This window comes from Rhincodon typus, chromosome 8, assembly GCF_021869965.1.
Source record: "Rhincodon typus isolate 14 chromosome 8, sRhiTyp1.1, whole genome shotgun sequence".
In the NCBI taxonomy this organism is placed as follows: domain Eukaryota; kingdom Metazoa; phylum Chordata; class Chondrichthyes; order Orectolobiformes; family Rhincodontidae; genus Rhincodon; species Rhincodon typus.
Genome location: NC_063339.1, coordinates 86,044,944 through 86,065,281, shown reverse-complemented (window position 1 = coordinate 86,065,281; position 20,338 = coordinate 86,044,944). Strand labels below are relative to the sequence as shown.

Here is a 20,338-nt window from a genome sequence, read left to right as displayed (position 1 = left end):
GGGAAACTTACACTTTCAGGCATTCTTCTCCATTGGACCGTCGGTGAACCGAACATTACCTGATACTGTGCAGAGAAGCATAACATATCGACACTACATCTCTCTTGGGATTGCAGTGGGTCAACACCTCAGATGGTAATAGCTGCTTTTTCACTTCCCGACAGGCTATGCATTGGCTATGCGAGCATTTCCAATGCTGACTCTTTTTCGACAGCAGGTGTAAGAGTGACAAGATGGAAGCCCGGCTGCAATAAGTATTTGTTGATGGTCTTTAGAAATTTCCCCACCAGTCTTTTAATGCAACTGTTCTGTTATTTTATTCTTGTCTCCATTTGTAAACAGGTTGGAGCACACACAATCTTGAAGTGTTTTGGAGCTACTCACAAAAACAAGGAAGAAAGATTTAAAAGATCAAAAGATTTATGGCCCATCCCTCAGCAACCCTCATACATCCCTTCCAGACTGAGTAAATGCTCTCTTTTATTGTGATATGAAAAGTGTTGTAAAGAAGGGTTAACTGAACCTGTTTGTTTGGTGCCTGTGATTAATGTCTCCATGGATTCCTATTATCCCAGGAGAGGTTTTTTATCTTTTAATGATAAATGGGCTCCATTCAATGTGTTATTCCATGGTATGCACGGCATAATCACCTAAATCTCTAATACAGATCAGAAGTTCCAGAGAAGACAAAGAGAGATCAGAACGTGAGAATCATAGACTGGAATATTCTAAAAATGGATCAGAATCGGAGAACAACAGTCTGGAATGTTACAAGAATGGATAGGGATTTATCCTGGGATGTTTGGACTCTTTCTACAGATTATGATTGGATGTCTTTATCACGGAGGATTCTATATGCACTTTTGATTATGCAATATTTTTATTACCCTATCTTGGCTTTCATTGGTATCCCTGGTAAGTCTCACTGTCCATTTATTTTTTCTTTAAACCATGCATGACTGTATTGCTGTTCTTTTCATTTATTTTACACTCCTTGCCACTGTCATTGTTCCTGCTAGGATTCTGAATCCAGATATTTACTCTACAAATCACCACTAATTGCATCAGTGAACTTGTTCATTCAACGTCTCCCTCTTTGCTTCGGACAGTGTCTCTCATGGGTATTTATGTTGACCTACTCAGTTTCTGCTGTGAAGCACGATTCATTGCATCACTGCACTTGTTATTTAAATATTGGGAGCATGGAGATCACTGTATTCTGTTCTGTTTACAAACTCCATTCCTTCCTCTGACTCCATCTCGACCCTGGCCAATATCTGAGGCTGAAGCAGACAATTCCCAATGGTGGTGATCCCTTTGGCCATGAGCTGATTTCTGACACCATACCCTAACTGCCCCAAATCTCAAATATTAACACGTCCAGCATATACTTCACTGGTGCATTCCATCTGCTATTTGAACCTTGAGCAATGAAGCATAATCATTATGATGCCAATAATCTGATGCTAACACTCATTGATTCAAACCTGCAAATGCAAATCTGAGTTGATACTCCATGGCTTATATCCGAACTCTCATTAAAATCCCAGCCGTCTGTCATTCCTGTCTGCACACTGATCTATACTGTTATTGGGTCTGGCAACGCCTTCATTTTAATATTCTCAAGCACATCATCTTATCTGTCTATGAAATGGGTCTCAGTCTTTCTCTTTCTGTTGATTATCCAAATCCCTGCAGTTATTCATATTTAAACTGATTTCCTCCATGTGTGTTCTCTGTCATTTATTCTCCCCCTGCACCCTCCGTCCTCCCGCCCCTGCTACCCCCAACAGTCCCCCTTCCCCACAGGCACACGCAACACCCTTTTCTTGTACTGGCACAATGGAGATGTGCAGACATAAGATTGTGGGAGCCCCATTTACTATCACTCACAGCATGGACTGCAAATTTCCACATGCTGGGCAGTTCTCTAGTGCAAATATAGTACCTATATACTGTCAAAGGTTTGCAATATTCCCCATGCTGGGCAGATAATTTAGTTTGCTGAGCAGTTATGAGGGGCCATTTGGCTTCAGTGAATTGGAAAAGTACATTATAAGATTTAGTGGAAGACAGGCAGTGGCTGTTACTTATAGAGATGCCTAAGCTGTACAACATGCATATATTTCTCTCAGGTTCAAGCACCAAAGGAAAAGAAGACTCAATGGTGGTTATCAAAAGAAATTTAAAATCGCCTTAGATCAAAGGAAGTGGTTTAGAAAAATTCCAGATAATTTGGCAAACCAGTGGATTCAGAGAAAATTAGGAACCAACAAAGGAGGACCAGTAAATTGATAAGAAAATACAAAAGATAACTTGAACACAAACTAACAAGAAGCATAAAGATTGATGAATTTTTTTCTATCAATTTTTGAAAGGAAAACAAAAGCAAGGTCAACTTCGAACAGTGGATGAATGTACAGCACAATTTATTGTAGAGAACACAAACATTGTAGGGAAACGAAACAGTTACTTTGTGTCTGTCTTCATGAAAGAAGTTTCAGAAAATCTCCCAGAAATATCAAGGGACCATGAGCTTGTGTAACGCAAGACAAAAATCATCCATTTCAGTAACAAGGTAGTATATGAAAACATAGCTGGATTGAGCATTGATAAGTGTGATGTACCAGATGTACTTCATATCAGAATTTCGGAGAAAGCAGCAATCGCTAAATTGATTGCATTAGTGATCACTGTTTTTTTTCCCCTTACATCCTTCAAAGACAGGAAGCCATTCTAGACAACAGGAAGGTTATGAATGTAATCCAACTATTTAAGAAGGGAAGAAAGGAGGGAGAGTGGTGAACTACAGACCAGTTAACTTGTCATCTACAGTGGGAATCTGTTGAAATCTATTAAAAAGGATGTACATTATAAGGATGTGGTATTGAATATTTAGAAACTAACAGCAAAATTGGAGAGAATGATTCTTCATTTATGAAAGGGAAATCATAATTTACAATTTCTTTTTTGAACTTGCTTGAAAATGTTTCCTGTAGACATTAACAGTAGAGAACCACTGCATGTGTACAGTTGGATATCCAGGAGGATTTTTTTAAAAACTCACAGTAAGTTAGTAGAAAATATTAAAGCGAAGAATATTGGAAGGGGCATATGCAAATGGAAAGGTAAAATTTAGATTTGCCTAAATTTAAAGCAAATCGGAATATAGAAGTAAAGAAACCCTGCAGCAGTTGCAGGACTGTACCTGGAATACTGTGTACAGTTATTGTCTCCTAATCTAAGGAAGAATACACTGACCACAGATGAAGAGCAATGGGCTTGTCTAGATAAATCCCTCAGATAACAAGATTGTCTGAAGCAGAAACTCGGTTGGTGATCTTATAGTTTCAGAGAATGAGAGGTGATTGGAGTGAAATTTAGAAAATTCACTTAGAGGGGATTGATTAACACAGGGGTACGGAAAAGTGCTGGCAGGCAACATGAGGGAAAACCCAAGATATTCTAAAAGTACATCAAGTGGAGCAAAATAACTAGAGATCGATTAAGATCCATCAGAAACCAAAGGGGCAATCAGTGTGGGAGCTCAATGAGCAGTTTACATATGTTTTTACTTGGGAGAAGGAACATTCAAGACTGCAAAAGATGGATTATGAAGCTCTTTAGCAGATTGGTGTAAGATATGGGTAGTTATTGGATGCTTTGACTGGTTTAAAACTGGACAGATCCCCAGGTTTGGATGAGTTGTATCAAAGTCTGCTGTGGGAGATGAGACAGGAAAGGTCCTGACACAAATTTTGAAGTCGACTCTGGCCATGGATGAGGTGACAGATGACTGGAGAACCATTAATGTGGCTCCACTTTACAGGAGGGGTAGTGGAAATAGACCAGGGAAATATAGACCAGTGAATCTCACATCAGTGTTAGATAAAGTATTGGAGAAAATAGGGAAGGAGAAAAATTATCTCCGTTACAGAGGCAATGTTAGATTTGGGGTAGTCGGCATGACTTTGTGAGAGGGAAGTCATACCAAATGAATTTGATTAAATATTTTCAAGGGGGTAGTTTATATGGTTTTTCAGCAAGACACCTGACAAATTCACATATAGGAAACTGTTAGAGAAAGTAGACCCTCATGGTATCAAGGTTAACTTGGCAAGTTGTGCCCAATTTTTTCTTAGTGGCAGGAAACAGGATGGTGATAGAGGAATGTTTGTGTGACTGGAGATCAAAGCCTGGTATTGTACCACAAGGATCTTTGTTGTGTTCCTTCTTTTTTGTGGTATTCATTAACAATGTAGTTGCAAATGTTGACAGGTGTGGGTGCAGTGTGATAAGTACATTTGTGTTTGATGCATAGGTTGGCCAAGTTGTTGGCAGTGAGAAGGCAGGTTTGATGTTACAGGAAGATACATATGGAATTGTCAGTTGGATAGATCAATGGCAAATGGAATTAAAACCTGAGAAATTTGAGGTGATGCACTTCGGAAGAAGGAATCAGACAGGGAGTACTCAATGAATGGCAGTACACGAGTAAGCTCAGAGGATGCCTCTCCACTGATTCTTGAATGTGACTGAACAATGGGTTAATAGGTTAGATAAGAAGGCATGGGAGATTGTGGGTATAGGCAGAACATGTATTCACCAAAGCATAGATTACATAGAACTGTACAGAACTATGTTTAGGCCGCATGTGTAATACTGTGTACAGGTCTTGGCATCACATTGCAGGAAGGATACAAAGAAGATTCACAAGAATGTTCATGGGATGGAGCACATCAGCTATAAAAAGAGGATAAGCTCAGGTTGTTAGCTTTGGAGCAGAGAAGGCTGAGCAGGATGTAATTCAGAAGTATGAGATTATGAGGGGCATGGACAGGATGGATAGAAAGCAGTTATTCTTTTTAGTCAAAGCGTCAAAAAACAAGGGAGCACACTTTTAAAGTGAACGATTTGAGGTTTAGAGAGGAGTTGAGGATTGCTTTTCACCCAAATACTGTTGGGCGTCTGGAATGCATTCTCTGAGAGGGTAATTGTGTCAGCTAATCTCACAACCATTAAAAAGTACTTGGATGAGCACTTGATGCATCGTAACATTGCCGGCTACAGGCCTCATGTGGTAAAGTAGGACTAATGTGGATTGTGCTGGTGATGGTACAGCATCTATTCTTCTAAGATTGTATGACTGTGGAAGGTTATTATTGAACAGCTTCAAGACAGGAATTGATAGGTTTCCGGAGGGTAAATTAATATGAATGAATTATAAAAACTTATCAAAGTATACCACAGTGAAAGGTTAGAGTAGACCATTGCAGATTTCTAACAGACTGAATCTGGACAATTGACAATAGAAAAATAGCAGAACTATTAAAAAACTACTTCAGTTCTGTCTTCACAGAAGAAAACACTAAAAAAGAACTTTCCAGAGAAACTACGTCGAGTGAGAAAAGAAATAAAATAAAAAGGATGAAATTAGTCAAAAAACAGTTTTGGAGAAATTATTTGGGCTGAAATCTGATAATTCCCCATGGCCTGATAATCTCCATCTTCGATTAATAAAGGAGGTGGCCATGGCAACAATGAATGTGTTGCTTGTCATCTTCCAAATTCCCGATGAATCTGGAACACAGTTAGCAGATTTGAGGAAAGAAAATATAACACTATTTATAAAGAAGGCAGCAAGACAATGGGGAGTGGTAGTGACTTTTGAAGCCAGAAGTCAATATTAGGAGTGGGTTTGGCACGCTGAACAATGTGCACAAACCCTCATGGAGGATAGCAGTAAAGTTGAAAATGATCTGGATCTCTTTGTACACCAGTCACTGAAAGCAACGTCAAAGGAGTAGACATCAGCTAGGAAGATAAATGATGTATGGCCTTCATTTCAAGGGGATTTGTGTACCGTAGTAAGGTTGTCTTACTGAAGCTGTACAGAGCCTTGGTGAAAACTAACTTTGATATTCTGGAGTAGTGTGTGTAGGTTTGGTTTCCTTATCTAATGAAGGTTATACTTGCTCCAGAGGGATGCTGTGCAGGATACCAGACTTAACTCTGGGAAGACAGGTTTGTTGTATGAGCACACTTTGTGTCGATGAGATCTGCATTCAATGAGGTTTGAGAAATGAATGGAGATCTCAGTGAAACATAGTTAACTCTGACAGGGCGAGAAAAAAAACAGGAAGCTAAGATGATGTTTCACTGGCAAGGGCATCTCAAACAAGGGGTCATATTCTTCTGATGCAGGGCAAACCCCTCTGCATTAAGATGAAAGTAAATATCTACTCAGAGGCTGGTGAGTCTGTGGAATTCCCTACCACATAAAGTTTTGGAAGCCAAGGCTCTGAATGTAAATAGGAATCAAGTAGATGGACTTATCGACAGTAAAGGGATAGGGAGAGAGCAGGAATATGGTGTTGAAATAAAGGATCATCCATCATTATATTGAATAGGGAACAAAGCTTAATGGGCTGAAGGGATGACTGCTGTTCCTGCTTGCATTAAGGGATATGCACAAACTGTGCTGAACAGATGTTCAGCCATGAACTAGAAAAAATGATGCTCAATGAATTGAATGGCCTACTCAATGTTTCACTGTGTTGTCTGCAGGACAACTCTGTAAGTGTTATCAGAAGCATGAAGATGTTAGAAAGGAGGCCTTTGTGGAGTCAACAGGGCTATGTTTGTCGTTCTCTTTTCCAATACCTAGTCTGGTGCTGGGTGCTCTGTCTGATTTTATCAAAGTTGTTTGATACCATTGAATGTCTTGCTTGGCCGTTACAGAGAGCATTTAAGAGTTGATCACATTTCTGTATGTCTGCAGGCCCTATTAAGCGAAATCAGGAAAGGACGGTCGATTTGCTTCCTGAAAGTACATTGTTGAAACAGATTGGTCTCCAGACCTCGACATTTTATTAATTGTTTTTAACTTTCACTGAGTACCACAGCATTAACCTGGTCCTCTAGATTAGTAATCCGGTGACATTTCCATACAGTACCACCTCCACATGGGGACATTTCGGAAAGAACATTGAGAAGGTTATTTCTGTGCAAGTGCTGTTTGACAGCTCAATCAAAGAGAACTTCCACCAATTTGATTATCACACTGAGACTGAGGGTGTAACAATGGTCATATTATAATTATCATCCTCTTAGTGGATTTGACAGAGTTGAGCATACTTCCACATTGTCAGGTAGCCGTCAGAGTTGGAGTTGTAATGAAATAGCTTCTGTACGGCCATGGCTTGTTTTGCCACACAAGCCCTCAGTCTTATTGCAGGAATGGTGTTGACTTTGCCTTTATCGTATTGCATTCTGTTCTTTCTTGATTTCTCATGCAGTGAATCGTTTGGTACCTTTGCCTTCATTGGTCAGTGCATTGAGTAGAGGAGTTGGGAGCTCATGTTGAGGTTGCACAGGACATTGGTTAGGAATATTGCATTCGTTTCTGGTCTCTGTGCTATAGTAAAGATGTTGTTAAACTTGAAAGGGTGCAAAAAAGATTTACAAGGATGCCGCCAGGGTTGGATGATTTGAGCTACAGGGCGAGGCTGGAAAGGCTGAGGCTATTTTCCCTGGAGCATCAGAAGGTGAGGAGTGACCTTGTGGAAGTTTATAAAATCATGAGGAGCATGGATATGATGGTTAGCCAAGTTCTTTTCTAAAACTGGAAGGCATGAGTTTAAGGTGAGAGAAGAAAGATTAAAAAGGAACCCATGAGGCAAATTTTTTACACAGAGACTCTTGGATATATGGAATGAGCTGCCAGAGGAGGTGATGGAGGCTGGTACAATTACAATGTTTAAAAGACATTGTAAGTGTACATAAATAGGAGGGGGTTAGAGGGATATTGGCCAAATGGGATTACATTAATTTGGGATATCTGATCAGCAAGGACGAGTTGGATTGAAGGATCTGTTTCTGTGCTGGACATCTCTATGACTCTATGAAGCGAATTGTTTAAAAATTGTCATCTGTGATTCTGTGGACATCATGATGATGGACAAATGGATCATCCACTCAACCATATCCACTGGTGCAGCAAGAAACTAAGTTGATTCATTAGGTGGATTACTGGAATGGAAGTGTTGACTTAACAAGAACATCTAAAATGGTTAGCTGTTTATTCATTGTAGTTGAAATAAATGTGGAGCAAAATTATTGAAACATACAAGATACAAAGATGGATTGAAAAGGTAGATGTTGAGAAGGCGTTTCCACTCCTGGTGGAGTCTCGAATTCGGGGACACAGATACAGAACGTGGGACGTCAATTTAAAACTGAGATGCAAATAAATTTCTTCTCTCAGAAGGCAGCAAAGTCTGGAATTCCCAAACGTAGAGAGTAGTGGAGGCTAGATCACCAAAAGTATTTACAGACGAGGTGGATGGGTTTCTGACATATCGGTGAGTTGAAGGATACAAGTAGTTGGCATAGTGTTGAGCTCTGGAGAAGATCAGCCATACTCTTACTAATAGGCGGGACAGGCTTATGGGCCGAATAACATACTGCTATTTCTTGTTTCTGTTTCTTGTGCTGGAAGGTAACTGGTGATTTTCCTGTCAATCATGTTGTGCAATGTTGCATTCTGGGTGACCAGAGGATTTGGTTGAACTAACCATGGCTGAGGTATATGGCCGATATTCACACTGAATCGGAGTCTGCAGTATCACCAATATCTGGAGCAAAAGTTGCAGAGCGGGGAAGCTGTCAAGAGGAATGAAGGGGCTCATCAATGGGCTGAATGGATCATCAGAACATAGAACTGAGGGGCACGAGTGGGCCATTTGACCCTTTGACACTATTCCACAGGAAATAAGACTGTGGCTCATCACATTGTGGTTTCAGCTGCACTTCTCTGTCCACACCCAATTATCCCAGATTCACCTATCGAAAATCAGGCTAAGTCAGCCTTGATATAATTTAAAGATCCAGCCAATACAAACTTCTGGGAAATAGAATTCCCACATGAATGAATTCCCACTTTGTGAATTTCTCCTCATCCCTGTTCTGACCAAGGTAGGAGGGATATCTGTTTCCTTTTCTCATCCCTATCATATGAGGAATGTTTGAGGACTCTGGGACTATACTCATTGGAGTTTAGAAGGACGACGGGGGATACAAATGAATTCTGAATGGCCTGGACAGAGTGGATGTTGGGAAGATGCTTCCATTGGTAGGAGAGACTAGGACCTGAGGGCACAGCCTTAGAGTAAAGGGAAGGTCTTTTAGAACAGAGATAAGGAGAAACTTCTTCAGCTGGAGAGTGGTGAATCTATGGAATTCACTGCCACAGAAGGCTGTGGAGGCCAGTTCATTGACTACATTTAAGACTGAGATAGATAGGTTCTTGATTATCAAGGGGATCAAGGATTACGGGGAGAAAGCGGGAGAATGGGGTTGAGGAACTTATCAGCCATGATTGAAAGACAGAACAGACTCGATGGGCCCAATTGCATAATTTCTGCTCCTATGTCTTATGGTCCCATTCCACCACTAGTCACAACAAATTTTAAAGTAGCCAGGTTGGTGATATGGCCAATGATATAGGTGTCAGACTGGGTCAGTTCAATGCTAGCAACAAGTCTAGCAGATTTCATTAGTCCGTGACGAATAACTGGTTTATGACCAAAATAAGCTTCCTTAACAAAGGTGCAAAGCCTAATGACAAGTTTGGATTATACAAACACCAATCAAGTATTCACCTGATCCACTCTCCTCAAGATTTTGATTGATTCAATAGGATCAGCTCTTATTCCAAGGGTAAGCTGCTAAACCTTCATAATAAAGGCCCTTCACCACAGGACTAAGTGAATGAAACATCTCTGAGCTGCTTCTAATATAATTATATAATTTTTCAGAAAGGGAGACAAAAAAAACTTTACACATAGTCCTCCAGATGTGTTCTCAATAAGATTGGGTTCATCTGCAGCAACTCATCCTTCCCATGAAGCGAATTGAAAGTACAGCTAGCAGGCACATTTTATATATTTGTTTTTCTTTAAAAATCATCTTCAATTCATTACAGAGATGAGGTGATTTATTTTCCTTTCTGACTGAGTTTTTTGAGAAAGTTACCAAAAAGCTTGATGAGGATAGAACAGTAGAAGTTGCTTTCTTGGACTTTAGTAAAGCCTTCAAAAAGATTCCGTGTGGTAGACGAATTAGTAAAGTTACATCACATGGGATTCAGGGTGCACTTGCCAATTGAATACATATTTGCTTAACAGCAGGTAACGGAGAGTGATGGTAGAGGGTTACTTTTCGGACTGGAGGCCTGTCACCAGCGGTGTTTCACAGGGATAGGTTCTGGGTCTTCTTTTATCTGTCATTTATATTAATAATTTGGAAGAGAATATAGGAGGCATGGTTAGGAAGTTTGTGGACGACACCAAATTTGTGGCATAGTAGACAGCGAAGAAGGTTTTCTAAGATTGCAAAAGGAACATGATGAAATTGATTAATGGACTGAAAAGTGGCAGATGGAGTTCAATCTAGATAAATGTGAGGTATTGCATTTTGGTACAACAAACAAGGTTACAATTAATGGTATGGCCCTGATAGTGTTTTGTACATGGGGATCTAGGGGTTCAGGTGCATTTTTTTTTTGAAGTTTGTGTCACATATAGACAGGACAGTTAAAAGGCGTTTGGCACACTTGCCTCCATTGCTCAGTCCTTTGAGTATAGGAGTTGGGAAGTCATGTTGAGTTTGTACAGGACATTGATGATGCTTCTTCTGGAATATTATGTCCCGGTCTGGCCACCAAGTTATTGGAAGGATATTATTAAGGTGGAGAGGGTTCAAAAGAGATGTACCAAGGTGTTGCCGAGTATGGAAGGTTTGAGTGATAAAGAAAGGCTGGCTAGGGTGGGACTTATTTCAGTGTGGCATAGGAGGTTGAGAGGTAACCTTATAGAAGTTTATAAAATAATGGGGGTGTGGCATAGATAGAGTTAATGGTCGTTGCATTTTCTCTACAATGGGGAATTTCAAGAGTGAGGGCACATGTTGTAGGTGAGAAGAGAGAGATTTTAAAAAGACATGGGGACAATTTTTTTTACACAGAGGGCAGTTTGTGTGTGGAATGAAATTCAGGGTAAGTGGTGGATGTGGGTACAATTACAACATTTAATAGACTTTTGGAAAAGTACATGAATAGGAAAAAAAATGGAGGGATATGGGCCAGGAGCAGGCCGTTGGGATTAGTTAAGTTTGGGATTTTAGTTAGCATGGACTGGTTGGACAAAATGTTCTGTGTCTGTGCTGTACGACTCTATGACTCAGTGTATTGTGACTCTTAGGAACGCTCTTCCTGACAGAGCAGTGGAGGCAGAGACATTGAATATTCCTGAGGCACAGACAGAAAGATTCAAAAATAACAAAGGAGTCAAGAATTATCGGGGAGTGCGCAGGATGTGTAGTGTGCAGGAAAATGCTGACAGTTGTACAAAATGAAACTGTGGATGACCACAACACCCAGAAATAAAATAGAAAGTGAGACAATTTAAAAATGTTAACAGCGACAGAATAAAGTCGCTATAGTCCCAGAGAACCATGGGGCTGCTCTCTCATTAGGTTAAACCACTCATGGTGGTTTAACCTGAAGATCAGTACAGCTCAGGTGAGGAGCAAGGTTGAGAAAGCAGAATATTTATGGTAATCTCTGTCAGTGTGGGACATGAACCTGTGCTGTTGGCCTCCCTCTGCATCACAAACCAGCAGTCCAGTTCAAATGAGTGGGAGACTATGAAACTGCAGTACACAGAAATAGTCAAAGACACAGGACAATAGAAACTTTGATAACAATGAAGAAACTACAAGTCAGGTAACGTTCAAATAACAGCTGAGGACAATTGTATTTTATTATTAGACAAGTGTTTAGATGCTGCCTTTGGTTGAATGAAATGAGACAAGTGAAATATCCAGAATTATTAATTGTAATTGGATTTTGACAACCATGATATAAGCATCTATTTTGATTGGTCCGTGTAAAGTATGCATACGATTTCAGAAATGTATAAAACTGATGTAATATATTGGTGTGAGAATCCATCTTCGTGGAAAATTGCTCAGAATACATTCTTGAAGAAAACTAGTGTAAAAAGTGTTCAAGTGCCATCTGGTTAGTGATCAAAACTCAGGGAGCTGAATGCCTGAAAGTTCCTGTAACATGAATTTCAGGACACAATCAGATCAGTCTTGTTCTTGTTGAATTGAGGACGAGGTTTGAAGGGCTGGAAGGCCTCATGATGGACTTTAATCGTATGAGATTTGAAAAAAAAATACAGAATTCTGCTCCATCCACTTATGTGTTACACACTGGGGGACTGACATTTTCTTGACCTTGCGAATTGTTTGGAACATTATCTGGAGTATTCTGCAAATGATATTATCCAGAAAATTCTTGAAGTGGCATTCTCCAGAACATTCCACAACCGATGTTCACCGTAACATTCTATAACCGTGTGGGGTATTGCCTGGCTGAGAAAAAGAGAGACAGAAGTGGGGGAGGGGGTGGCGGGAAGGTGCTGCATGCAGTAGTGAGAGTAGTGGAGTATGATCTTGTTCGGAGGTAGGTGCTGTAACAGATGTACAATGAGTGTGAGGAAGCACAGAAAAATTCAGCGGTTCTTATCCTGACAGAGCTGGGAAAGTTATTGATGTTTGTCCTGTTGACGGACATTTCTTCAGACCCAGATATTGCACTGACCTAGGTGGTGAGCTCAGACTATACTTGTTCAGTCTGGTGGTGTGGCCTCCTCTGGAAGAGAATGGTCCTCCTCTGTACTAGCCCATCTCCCTGATCCTGTTGGCAAATCGTGGTGCAATTTCCTCTTATCTGCCATGCTCAGGGCAAAGAGTGCAGGGCAGCTCTGAATTGAGAAAGCTCAACTGTGTGCCCATTGGTCTTTTAAAGATGGCACAGCGCCAGGGATCACAGATTACCCAGTGGCATCTTGGCGATGGTGTTTATCTCTAGCCATGGTAAGTGGGAGAATTGGATTGGCATTGAATGAGTGGGATGCCTTTGGGTGGGGCAGTTAATTAATGAGGTAAGTTTGATAAGACAGCACCAGAAGACTAACTCGGCCTCGTACAGACGATTGCTCTGTCAAACTCAATGGAAGTGACATTGAGACAAATTAATGCTAAATTCAGCCCAATGAGTCGAACTCTCAGTTGCAAAGCTTCAGAACACATGTTCATACAATACTCTCCAACATTCGAACTTACATCAATATCCCGTTGACCCATCTCTGCTGGAAATACTAGCCAATGTTGCAAGTTGCTGTTAAAATGTATTAATTTCACCATTCTTAAACTTGTGAATGCACCCTCCCATGACATTACACAGTGTAGAACTGGAGGAACACAGCAGGCCAGGCAGCATCAGAGAAGCAGGAAAGTTGATGTTTCAGGTCGGGATCCTTCCTCCTCTGATGCTGCCTGGTCTGCTGTATTCTTCCAGCTCCACATTCTGTTATGTCTGACTCCAGCATCTGCAGTTCTTGCTATCTCCTCCCATGATATTGTCTCTTTAGTCTCTCCCTATCTATCAATTTCCCGAATTCCTCCCATTTGTTGATATTTAAATGCACTCCCCAGACATCTCTCTAGGACAGAGAGTTTCGCATCCACAACACCCCTTCTCATGGCACAATGGAGACAAGGATCTGTAAATGGTTGGGCTTTAAGTTTCCTTATGCTGGGCCGCGATCTAACACAGTGTTACTGATCAATGCACTGGTATGGTCCGCACACATCTATATGCAGGACAGGTATCTAGTCCAAGCTTAAGGATTAATGCACTAGTGTGCTCTGAACAACTCCCAATATTGGACAGATGTCTTGTCTGGTTTACAAATCATTGCACTGGAGTGGTTGGTACAGCTCCCCATGCTGATCAGACACCAATTCAGGTTTAGAGAACAATGCACTTCTGTGGTCTGAGCAGCTCCCCTTGCTGGGCGGATAACTGTTTCAGGCTTACAGATCAATACACTGGTGAGTCTGTACAGCTCCTCATGCTGGACAGATATTGAGCCTGGGTTTATAAATCAATGCACTGAAGTAGTCTGCACAGTTTTCCACTCTGAACAGATTGTTGACTTGTATTGAACAATAAACTAGATTGATGGGCATGGTGCTCCATGTTTAACAGATGTCTCATCTGGGTTTGTGGTGTCTGCAGTGGTTCTGTGAGATAGACTGAGAATGTGATATAAATAACCACTTCAGCTAATCTGGCAACACCTTTATTTTATGTTCTCACTTTTGTGATTGGATCCTCCAAACTGTCACTCCATTAATGTTGAAGTGTGACCATGTTCAGTGCATCAAGTTCGTGAATATCCACTGTCCTGGCAGCAACCACAGCCTTTTCAAGGAAGAGGCAGCCATTCCCATTGCCTTCCAGTATCCATGTAGAAGGAAAGAATGGCGTCATAGATAAGGGCTTTCCCTTTGATACACAGCTCAAAACACCCTCCCACTCACCACTTCTCACCACCAACCAACCACATCAAAATATTCCTTGTGTACTGAGAGCAATGGAGTCACTGGGGACATCAGGGAGCAGACCATCAGGGAGATGGAGCAACACTTCTCCTGTCTGAACTGACCAGAGTGAACCTTGCAATACATTCTGTACCACTAAGTCCTGTAATCAATATCCATTTATGTAACATATAGTCTTTAATTCTTCCTGAAATATTGACAAGTTCACAGTTACCTCCGTTTCTTCCATCTACCAAATTATTTTCAATTGATTGTTATCAAGAGGACTCTCTACCTCCCCTTAATAACTTACTTTCCTGCCTGTCTTAGTGTTATTGACAAATTTTGTTCGAATATATTTGTTCTATTTATTGTAATCGTTGATATAGGATGTAAATAGTTGACGACTCAGAACTGGTCACTGTATCACTGCAATCGTTATTTTCTGTTTAACTGATAAAAAGAAACAAATTTATCCCTTATTTAACTCTATTTCCAGCTCATTGGCCAGTCCTCCCCGTGTTCCCATGTGGCAGCTTTGAAAGGCAGAATTTTCCCTTCCGTTTCCTGTATAAGAGGCATGAGAGATTATGCAAGCTACAATTGCTGACTAACAGGCTCTAATGAATGCCCTCATTCTGTTCCTGCTTTAACAATCTTGATGTGCTGAATAGAGTACTTTAATGTAGGTGTAGTTGTGAATGGTTCTGAACATTTTAGAATCGTCAGCAGACAGCCCACTTCTGACTTTATGATGGAGGGAAGGTAATTGATGCTGTTGATGGTGCACAGTGCCTCATGGATGCCCAATGTCGATTTGCAAGATGCTTTAGAAGAACGGTTTGCTTCACAGGAGGTAACGCCACATAACACAGTGGATGGCACCTTCAGTATGAGAGTGAGACTTTACTTCCACCAGAACTGTGTGCTGGGCACTCCTACAGTTACTATGAGGGATAGGTACATCTGTGACAAGTAGTTCGTGAGGATGCTTCCCCCTTTTTGGTTCACTCATCACTTTCCACAGTCTGGATGTGATGTATTTTAGGTCTCACCCTGCTCAGTCAGTAGTGTGGCCTATGGAGACACTCTTGGTGATGGACATTCAAGTACCACACCCAGAGTACATTCTGTGCCCTTGTCATCCTCAATACTTCCTCGGATTTGTCTTCAAAATCGAGGAGAACTGATTTATCACTGCCAGGTGATGTGGAGGGCAGTAGATGTCCATCATCAGGCGATTTTTGTGACCATTTGTGGCCTATTACCATGAAATTCCTTGGGTTCTAGAATCAATGTTGGCTAATTCCAGGGCAACTCCTTTCCTGATTGTATACAAAGGTGTCATCACCACTCGTGGGTCCGTCCTGTCGGTGGGACAGGATATATCCAGTGAAGGTGATGATGCTTCATGAAAAATTACCCATAAGCTCTGATTCTGTGAGTATAATGATGTCAAACTCTTTCTGGAGCGGTCAAAATGAGGAATAAAGGCAACCATGGAGGAAGGAATAATGGCTTAGGAAGCTGAATGAAAGGTACTCTGTCTCAAAAGTGTGTTGCACTCTCAAATAGATTGTGGAATTCAGTGCACACATTAAGGTAAATGAATATGATGTAATAGCATTAGAGAGGCCTGGTTACAGGGTGGCCTATATTGGGAACTGGATATCCAGAATATTTTATATTTGGGAGTGTTGGGAAAAATGAAACGAGGTGGGTGAGATCCCTAATAACCATACATCAAATGATCAAGGTATTGACTTGACGTTATTGTTTTTTGTATGCAAAGTCCCAGCTGAGTTGAGTTCGTGAAGAGATTTCCACCTTGAGGCTGAGTGTATCTAACTAAACTCACCAGATTAAGTGACGTTCGAGCCCTTGCATGAGAGAATCACAATGGGTTTCCATCACTTCTTACTGCATGCCATTCCCAGAAGAGATCGCCACTGATTGGAGCTTCTGGAATTAACCAGCATCCCTGGCACCAGTGCCAACTTTGAAAGCACATAAATACACTGGAACAAGCTCTGTCAATTCCAATGTAGCCTGCACGACCATTGATATGGAGCCTGCACGTGGCAAGTAGCGAAAATTGCACCCCCCGCTCACCCCAACCAATCCTGCATTGTGGGCAGGCACATGGAGCTCTTCCTAGGTGGTGAGGTGTACAAGCAGGACTTCCTCATTCCCTAGGACCAGTAATGGAAGCCACAACACCAGACCATGCCTGCCTGCTCTGGAGTAGTCACCCAGGTTAGAACAGTCTCACCCATTGCACAGGATTGCACAGTGTTATAGGAAAATTATTATCCTTTTCCACTCTGCCAGTGTAAGGGGAGACCCGTGAGAATCTAGCCACTCCTCCTGAGCTGACGAACAAGAGTCAGCAAGATGATCTCAATATTGATGTGGGGCTCGCGAAACATCTTGCTAAATCTACCATTAATCTTGCCACAGTCCATGTCACTCAGATTACATAGAAAGATTTTGGCCAGAGCTTAGAAACAACAAGGAGAAGTAAATACAAGCAGGATTTGTATATCAAAGTCAAAACAGTACAGCAAATTTTGTGTATGTCATAAATAGGAAATTAGATATGCTAGTACAGAATTTTTTGGCAAAATTCAGCAGATCTGGCATCATCTATAGGAAGAAAGCACAGATAACATTTTAAATCTGGTGACTCTTCATCAGAACAGTTTTCATTTCAGATCGCCAGCATCTGCATTTCTTTATTTTATTTCAGATAGACAAGTATTTTGCGTACTGCAGTATCAGTGGACAAATTCATCTGGGAAGGAGTGAGGGTAAAAGTGCAGGATTTGGGTCAGTTACGGCTGAAGACCCTGTCCACTAGAGTACATGTGGGGAAGTGGAATTCTCGGGTGAAGATAAAGGAGGTCTTGTCGAAGGTACCCCACTGTAATTGTATATCTTCTGAACAGATGTGATGGATCTGGGGAAACTGGGAGAATACGGTCATTCTCAGCTGATCATGTGTTTAGCCACACAGGGAAGCCGAGGCTTGGAGGATTAAAATGCATCAGGATCACAACTGGAGCTAATGACTTACATCCTGTCTAAAGCAGAATGCTAAAATACACTCAGGAGGAGGTCAGTGGATGAACAGGGAGAAGGCAGTAGAATCGGGTTGAAAAACATACCAGCCATGATTGAATGGCTGAGCAAACTTGAGGGGCCAAATGGCCGAATTCTGCTCCTATATCTTATGGTCTTAGGAATAGTGGCAGACGTTTAAGCAAATATATCACTACACTCAGCAAAACTGCTTTCGTAAAGCGAAGGTGAATAATCCGTGGTTCACAAAGATGGTCAACAGTGTATCCAATCACAAACTGAAGCACACAAAGTAGCGATACTACAGCTAGGGGATATATATTTATTTTGAAGAAAGCACCTTTGATTTATTGTAGAGATGAGGCGATTTATTTTCTCAGAGTGTTGTAAGTCTTTGAAACTCTCTCGCCCAGAAAGCAGTGGAGGCAAAACCGTTGAATATTTTTGAGGTACAGATAGGGACATTCATGAATAACAAAGGATTCGAGGATTACTGGGGAGTGGGTAGGAATGTGAAGCTCATGACACAATCAGATCATCCATAATCATATTGAATGGATGAGTAGGTTTGAAGGGCCAATGGCCAACAGATGCACCTTAATTGTATGTTCCTGTGCTTCTAACAAACCATCTCTGTCCCTCCTCATGTGTCATTTTCCTGATTCTGATTTTGTCTGAAGCATGTTTACGTTGTTGTTTTGCACTGCTGCAAGCTTGATGGACGGAAGTGTCTTTATGCCTCAATCACATTGTATAACCGACACTCACCGGAGCATAACATAACTGACATTATTTGTGAATGACCAGACTTCAGGTAATTGACAAGAGATAAGAGCCTGAGGAAAGAGATCCCATTCTAGGGCGATGAAGACACTGCTTCAAAGTCCCCTCAGGCAATTAAAGTGGTGAATACGTTCCCACTGTGTTTACATTTCTTCACTACAGAGGATTGACCATAATTTAGACTAAAATAAATTTCCAACCTCCACTTGTCTTCATGGAACTAGGAGAGAATCCTTCAGGATGGCAATGTTTTCACTCTCAGCATTAGGAACTGTAAGGAAGTGACCTGTGTTTGCTCTCGAGTGATCGAATGCATGGGAATTTTCTAGAAATCATCTGCTCTTGTAGATATACATCTCTGCATTTGGGAAGGGAATGTTTCTTGTGTTTTATGTCTCTTTGTTTTGTAATAGTTCTGACCTTCCCATTTGTTACTTCGGCTTCAATTATTTCAATAAATCTCTGAATACAATTACTCTTTCAAAAGTCTCATTCGGTCCTCAATCAAACTGATAGCTTTACCTCCAGCTTGATGTATAACATGTTTGTTTGCCTTCCTCACAGTTAACGTAGTGACGATCTACATCCTGCTTTATAAAAATTGTGGATTGTCTCCATGTGTCAGACGTTACCTGGGGGCCATGGCAGTGGTGGATCTACTGGTCATTATCCTCGACCTGATATTGAGACACATTCCCATTGTTTATGAGGAACAGTTTGTTTTCCTGAAGTCCATCGGTGTGTGTAATATCCATGCCGTCCTGCTTTATGCAGCCACTGACTGTTCTGTCTGGTTCACCGTCACTTTCACCTTTGATCGATTTGTGGCCATTTGTTGGCAGAAGCTTAAAAGTAAATATTGCAGTGAGAAAACGGCAGCTGTGGTTCTGGGAACAGTGACTGTGCTGAGCTGTCTAAAGAATATTTTCTGGTATTTCATGTTCTCGGGTCGGTATCGGCTGTTGAACGAGCCCTGGTTTTGTAATGTAACAGACGGTGTTTATTTCTCTCGTGTCTGGGCCACAATCGAGTTCCTCCACTACATTCTAACCCCGGCTCTCCCATTTCTCCTGATTCTGCTGCTCAATATTTTCACCGTCAGACACATTTTAGTGACCAGCAGAGCCCGCAGGAGACTCCGGGCTCACACCAATGGGGACCTTCAGTGTGACACTGAATTGCAAAATCGAAAAAAATCCATCATATTATTGTTTGTGATCTCGGCTAATTTCATCCTCTTATGGTCAATATTAATGGTGTTTTCTACATGGAACCGGATGTATTATTTTGGGTATCAGTCTGTTTATCTACATTGGTTCGTGCTAGAATTGGGCTTCATGCTGCAGCTCCTCAGTTGCTTCACAAACACTGTGATTTATGCCGTGACCCAGACAAAGTTCAGAAAGCAGCTGAAGAATGTGCTGAAATATGCCTTTATTCAAATTAATCAACCAATCAAATTCACTAATTAATCAATACATCCAGGAATTTCTCATTTCAATGCGAGTTTTTCAGCAATGAAGCAGCATGTCGCTTTGGGAGCAGGTTGAGGGTAATACTGGTTTGTCCAACTTTCTCATTCAGTTTACAGGGGCACATTTCAATGTTTCTATCAGCTGAGGGGCCAATGAGAAAAGACAGCATTCCATTTTCTGTACCTGTAACTCCAATTTGTAATTCAGAAAAATGTTCATTAAAAAGTGCCAAGCAGCACAGCTAGCTGTGTTTTGTTTGTCTTTGTGTTGAAGAAGCTGAGCAGGAGAGATACAGACTTGCCCCGAAGTCCAGTTCCTAAGGGAATGAGGAGGGGAACGGGGCCGAGCTCAGGAGTTGGCTTTAAGTTATTCTGTCGTTGCTTTCTCCTCTGGGTGACCCACTCTGAACTGGCTTCGGCAGAATTCATCTCTCTCCCTCCATAGTCCCTGTCGAAATCTCTCTTGAGAGCTTCCTCCCATTTGCTCAGTCTCCCTCACTGTCCTTTTTTCTCAATTCTCCTTCACTCTTTCTCTCTCTCTTC

General features: G+C 41.3%; 1 protein-coding gene across 1 annotated transcript; it reads left to right on the top strand.

Annotated features, from left to right (window-relative positions):
• The first annotated feature begins 734 nt into the window (after positions 1 to 734).
• On the top strand, positions 735 to 19,793 carry LOC125483803 (probable G-protein coupled receptor 139). Its single transcript, XM_048600498.1, has 2 exons — positions 735 to 915; positions 18,886 to 19,793. Exons 1-2 carry the CDS (start codon positions 735 to 737, stop codon positions 19,791 to 19,793), a joined length of 1,089 nt encoding a protein of 362 aa, XP_048456455.1.
• Positions 19,794 to 20,338: the final 545 nt, after the last annotated feature.

What these genes read in the sequence shown, in the direction of transcription:
- LOC125483803 (XM_048600498.1), top strand. Translation starts at nt 735, where the DNA reads ATGGATCAGAATCGGAGAACAACAGTCTGGAATGTTACAAGAATGGAT. An exon ending in GGCTTTCATTGGTATCCCTG is followed by an intron (nt 916 to 18,885) that starts GTAAGTCTCACT and finishes CCTTCCTCACAG; the next exon opens with TTAACGTAGTGACGATCTAC.